Genomic DNA, 6,000 nt, shown 5'->3' with positions numbered 1-6,000 from the left:
CCTTCCAAGGAAGCTCGCTGTGTGGTGTTGATTCTCTTTTAGGGGGGAGGAAGAGGATTGTTGCGCTTCTTTCAATTTTTTGTCCATGTTTGGTGGTGTTTTTTGAGGAAGCACATGGTTGTACTTTGATTGTTCAAGTTTGTTATGATTTTCAATGAATTGTAAACCGATTATGTACTTATTTTATTTTCGTTTTTATAACATTTAGGACTTAAATTCACTATTATTAACAATTATTGCCAAACTTCAACCCATTCAGATTTCAATACAACCACCAAACATCGATGACTTGCCGTTAGTTCCAGTTTAATTTCTGTATCATGTCTTCTTTTTCCCCTCCCGAGTCGCGTGTGAGCTGTTCCCCCTTAGAAAGGATCATCCCCATAAGGCCTCCGTCCCCCTAACTCAAGTATGTGGGCTTGGAGCCGCGAAGCTGACAGTCATCGACAGACAACGGGCACGTTCACAGGTGCCAATCAGGTGAAAAGACGAAAAAAAAATTCTGGAAGGTGAGACAGTTGGTTGTTTTATTGGAAAAGTTACAAGCCACGGAGCTGGAGCTTTCGCGCACGATTGCGTTAGCGGAGTTTGAAAGTGCTTGCGGAAAAGTTGAAATTGTCATGTGTGGGGCTGGAAAATGAAAAAAGGTGTTTTGGGATAAGTTGGAAAAGCACTTTGGAAAGTAATTGTGGAGTAATTATAGGTGAACGAACGATCAAGAGCTTGTATATCTCAAAAAGGGGATAAGGGGAAATTTCCACGCTATCCTCAAGTAAGATTCGTTTGAAGTTGGACGGTTTTTGGAAATGCATAAAAAAAAGAAAAGATTTTTTTAAATCACTGGACTCGTAACTGAGCTAAAGAATGCGCCAAAGTACCAACTACCAACACGTATTTTCAACATTCTATGGTTGATTGACTGTTACAAAACCAGATTAAAATTTACCAAATTACTTATAACATACAATGTCACCCTTGCTCAGACCCCCCCCCCCCCCGCCTCTCCTCCCAAGAGCGTGACATACTTTATGGATGACGCCATAGGACAAAGTTTCACTCAAATCGAAGAGGGGTCGGGGCAACTGCTGTCTGAGCTGGCGGAGAATGATCTATATGCAATTAAAAATAAACTACAAGTGAATTAGGAAAAACAGATAAAAAGAGCATGTTTTTACAAAATGAGCAATTCCAGCTCAAATCAGGATTTTTTTCTGGTACTTTTGTACCCGACCCTCTCCGATTTCAATGAAACTTTGTAGACATGTTATCCTAGGCCTATATAAGTCATTTTTGTGTATATGGAGCCAATAGTACTCGAGAATAACATTTGAGAAGGGCGTAAGGTATTTAAATATTTTAGTATTTTGCAATTTAAAAATTACTGTATCTCGAAGCCGTTGCATCGTATCAAAAAGTGGTCAAAGACAAACTTGTAGGAAATTGGACGGGCTTTCTGATAAAAATACACTGAAACAAAAATACACGCCACTTTTATGTCATTTTTCAGTTTTTAAGTTTAAAAGTTAAATTTGAAGGTGATGTCACGATTTTTTTCGCTCAAAATTTTTGAAGAAATACCCTAAGATGTTACCAAAAGACTGACGAAAAAAAAGGATGGTATGTCTCTCCTAAAAAAATACAAAAATCATTTACTAAAACTGTTTTTTTGAAAAGTGGTCTAAACGTCAAAATTTTTAAAAACCGGTAGTGGGAATCGATTCCTCAGATAATTTTACATAAAAGTCTCCATATTGACCATTGTCCTATGTCCAATCCTTGGGAATGTTGAAAAAACGGGATTTTTGGTGGTTTTTGGCATTTTCTATAGGACAGACTTGGTTTTTCAGTCTCGTAAATATTTTTACCGGAAAGCTCGTCCAATTTCCCATAAGTTTGCCTTTTACAGCTTATTGATTTATATCGTTTTTATATTTACGTAATCAAATTTACTATCCTGGTTTCTACCACACTGAAAAAAATATTCAATTTTCAGTTATAAGCAATGTAATTAAGCTTATATCTGTAAGCCCTTACATCCAATTGAAATGCTGTCAAAGGCAAACTTATGGGAAATTGGACGAGTTTTCCGTTAAAAATATTTACAAGACTGAAAAACCAAGTCTGTCATATAGAAATTGTCAAAAACCACCAAAAATCCCGTTTTTTCAACAATTTTATTTTTAAAACCGCTGTATCTTCCCAAGGATTGGACATAGAACAATGGTCAATACGTTACAAAATTGTCTGGAGAATCGAATCCCACTACCGGTTTTAAAAAAAAATTGACGTTTAGACCACTTTTCAAAAAAACAGTTTTAGTAAATGATTTTTGTATTTTTTTAGGAGAGACATACCATCCTGCATTTTTCGTCAGTCTTGTAGTAACATTTTAGGCTATTTCCTCAAAAATTTTGAACGAAAAAAAATCGTGACATCACCTTGAAATTTAAGTTTTTGACTTAAAAATCAAAAAATCTCATAGATGTGGCGTGTATTTTTGTTTCAGTGTATTTTTTTCAGAAAGTCGTCGTCCAATTTCCTACAAGTTTGTCTTTGACCACTTTTTGATACGACGCAACGGCTTCGAGGTACAGTAATTTTTAAATTACAGAATACAAAAATATTTAAATACCTTACGCCCTTCTCAGTACTATTAGCTCCATATACACAAAAATGACTTATATAGGCCTAGGATAACATGTCTACAAAGTTTCATTGAAATCGGAGAGGGTCGGGTACAAAAGTACCAGAAAAAATTCTGATTTGAGCTGGAATTGCTCTAATACAAAAGTAGCAAGAAATGACTACAGGACCACACTACCAAAACACACAGGTTAAATAAAAATTTTCCACAGTATAATTAAGCATTCAAAAGTAAAAGTTTGCGCTTCAAGGACTCACACGATTAAACATTATCTGGCCTTATTTCCAATCAACCAATCGATACTAAACATTTCTAGAAGCGTTCAAAAAAGGTCTGTGGAAAACCACTGCGATGTTCAACACGACCATTCCGCTGATCATATTTCCGCAAATTGCTTCAATCAAAAGTAATTGTTCCCTCTGCCATGTTACACAACCACGTGTGTCGCAATTTAATTCGTGTTTTCCGAGCTTTTCAGTTTTCAGAACCAGAACTCCCAGAACTGCCGGTTGTTGGTTTATGATTTCCACACCCCGATCACATCCTCGCAGACACATATGGGGCACTCCCGCACACACACCACCACCACCCGATAACACACTGAAACCGCAATAAAACACGCCAAACATTCGAGAGCGAGAACACTAATTAGCTCCACCAGCCTCGCAGCATCAGTCCGAACAAACAGCGAAACCAGCTCTAACAAGAACCCGCCATCAGGAGTTTTGGGGCGCGCGTGAGGAGTACGTGACACACGTACCAGAGGCACAACCAGAAATAAGTGTATTTAGTTTGGCTAGTGCCCGCTAGAGGGTGCCACGCGGGGCGAATGCGCCTGAAAGTAGACGCTCGCAGTATCACGCCCCGCTGAAGTGAATTAAAACTGTTTGCAACGGTGTGACATTGGTGGGGGTGGTGTCAAGCGCTCCCGAAAAGTTTCACTAGAGCTTTCTAGGTCACAGGAGGGCTGCTGGATGTGTTACACTCAAATGAGTGTTTTCAATTCCACTATTTGCTGGCGAAATTTAACTGTCCTTATGGTTGTTTTTGTTTTGTTTCAGGTGACACCAGTTCGTTCCGAGGCCAACTCTATCACACAAAGTTTCACCCACTTAACCTGCGCCAGCCGCCAACGCCGAAATTTGGCATTCCGAAAATGAGCTACAGTAATTTGGTATTCTGCGCGCAGCTGCTGGTTACGACGGTGGTCCTGTTGCAGAGTTGCGGCACGTGGACTGTGGTCTCTGGAGCAGTTTGGACTCCGTCAACAACAACAACAGCAACTGTAGCTATTGCGATGACGACCGCTCAGCCTTTAGCGACGACGACGGTGGTCGGAGGTAATGCCAGTGTTGCCAGCAGTATTACTTCGGGACCGCCGGCTGTGGTCAGGGGTGCAAACCGTGAAGGTCGAGCGTGGAGCTTTGGGATGATGCAGAAGTATGATCTGCCGGGAGGTGCGTATGTTTTTTGATACATTTGAGTTCTCTTATCTGTAGACGTTTGATCAAAGTAGATTTGGGAGGTAAATTAGGATGCCATGTCATAGAATAATTTCATATTTTCATCTTTCAAGTAAATTAACAAGTAGAATTTCCTATTTACAGACCGCAAAGCAATAATCAAAGTTATTCAGAAAAGTTTTATTTGGGATTGAAATGTCTGGGCAGTTCTAATTTGGGCCATCGGTCTATTTTTTCTAGTAAAATCCTGGGTGCTGAATAGTGAATTTTGAACTGTCAAAGTGGAACCAATTTACTGTTCACCCAAAGTAGAGAGTATTGTTATCGATCATTACATAATGTTTTGTTTTTGTTTTTTTTTTTTTTTGCGAGAATGATAAGTGTGTGGATTTTGAAGACCTGAAGAAATCTTAAGAAATTTGAAGGCGAGATCGTCATTTTGCCTTCCTCACTGAGGTAAGGCTATAATCCTGCTCTAAAAATGAACTTTCTATTAAAAGCTCCTAGACCCACCTTCATGTATACATATCTACTCAGAATCGAAAACTGAAAAAATGTCTGTGTGTGTGTGTATGTGTGTGTATGTGTGTGTGTATGTATGTGTGTATGTGACCAAAATTCTCACTGAGTTTTCTCAGCACTGGCTGAACCGATTTTGATCGAACCAGTTGCATTCGACTTGGTTTAGGGTCGCTATTGAATTGTTTGAAATTTCGATAAGTAGTTCAAAAGTTTTGCATAAAAATGTGTTTTCACAAATACCCGGATCTCAATTATATGCATTTAAACGATGTCCGGATCCATCATCTGACCCATCGTTGATTAGGTAATTGAAAGGCCTTTCCAATGAGTCCAAGACATCGAAGATCTGGCAACCCTGTCTCAAGTTATGACCACTTAAGTGATATTTTTGTACTTTTTGGAAGCCGGATCTCACTTGAATGTATGTAAACTATGGCTGGATCCATCATCCGACCCATCGTTGGTTAGGTAATTGAAAGGCCTTTCCAATGAGTCCAAGACATTGAAGATCTGGCAACCCTGTCTCGAGTTATGACCACATAAGTTATACATTGTGTTCTTTTTTTCTGGATCTAAAAAAATGATGAAACCACTCATATACCCATTTTTGGTAAAAAGTGAGGAAGGCATCAACCACATAGGTGGATTAAATAGTTTTTAAATTTATGAATGGAAGTTGTTTATGGAGTCGATGCGGTCGAAGTTGTCTTTATTGTTTGATTTTGTTTGAAAACCTGATTTAGTGAAAATCTTTTCTGGTTGTTCGATCAGCTTCTCTAGAATTAGAGCAATTCTCTACCAAAACCGGAAATGGATTTTATTTGTATTTTTTGATTTGGCTCAAACTTTGTGGGGGCCTTCCCTATACCCAAATATGCTATTTTGTGTCATTGGTTCACCCATACAAGTCTCCATACAATTTTGGCAGCTGTCCATAATCGTGAAATTTTCCGATCTCTTCGAAAAAAATATTTTGAAATTTTAAAATCAAGACTAACATTTTAAAAGGGCAAAACATTGAATATTACGCCCATTTAAAATGCTAGTCTTGATTTAAAAATTTTCATAATATTTTTTTCGAAAAGATCGGAAAATTTCACGAATGTTTCATGTATTAACATTGAAAATCGGACCATTAGTTGTTGAGATATCGTCATTAGAAAATGGTGGGCTGTTTGGGTGAGACTTAGAAAACTTCAATTTTCGTGTTTCTGTTTCTTTAAGCCACTGTATCTCAGCAACCAGAGGTCCAATCTTCAATGTCTCTTAGACAATTTTATAGCAAATTTTCTGAACTTTTCAAAAAAAAAATATTTTTCGAAATGGTCACTCATGGTCACTATTTTTAAAAATTGAAAAACTGCAAATATT

General features: G+C 38.1%; 1 protein-coding gene across 2 annotated transcripts in view; it reads left to right on the top strand.

The window, feature by feature from the left end:
• Positions 1-451: 451 nt before the first annotated feature.
• The window catches only part of LOC119771252, a 30,582-nt gene continuing 25,033 nt past the window's right edge, over positions 452-6,000 (top strand). For both annotated transcript variants that reach the window (XM_038267065.1, XM_038267064.1), the window contains exons 1-2: positions 452-509; positions 3,706-4,101. In XM_038267065.1, the coding sequence (XP_038122993.1) occupies positions 3,801-4,101 (301 nt within the window). In that variant the 5' untranslated portion in view covers positions 452-509; positions 3,706-3,800. The remainder of the gene's footprint in view (positions 510-3,705; positions 4,102-6,000) is intronic.

This window comes from Culex quinquefasciatus, chromosome 1, assembly GCF_015732765.1.
Source record: "Culex quinquefasciatus strain JHB chromosome 1, VPISU_Cqui_1.0_pri_paternal, whole genome shotgun sequence".
Lineage (NCBI taxonomy): Eukaryota > Metazoa > Arthropoda > Insecta > Diptera > Culicidae > Culex > Culex quinquefasciatus.
The sequence above is the reverse complement of the archived record's forward strand: the minus strand, read 5'-3'. Positions and strand labels throughout refer to the sequence as shown.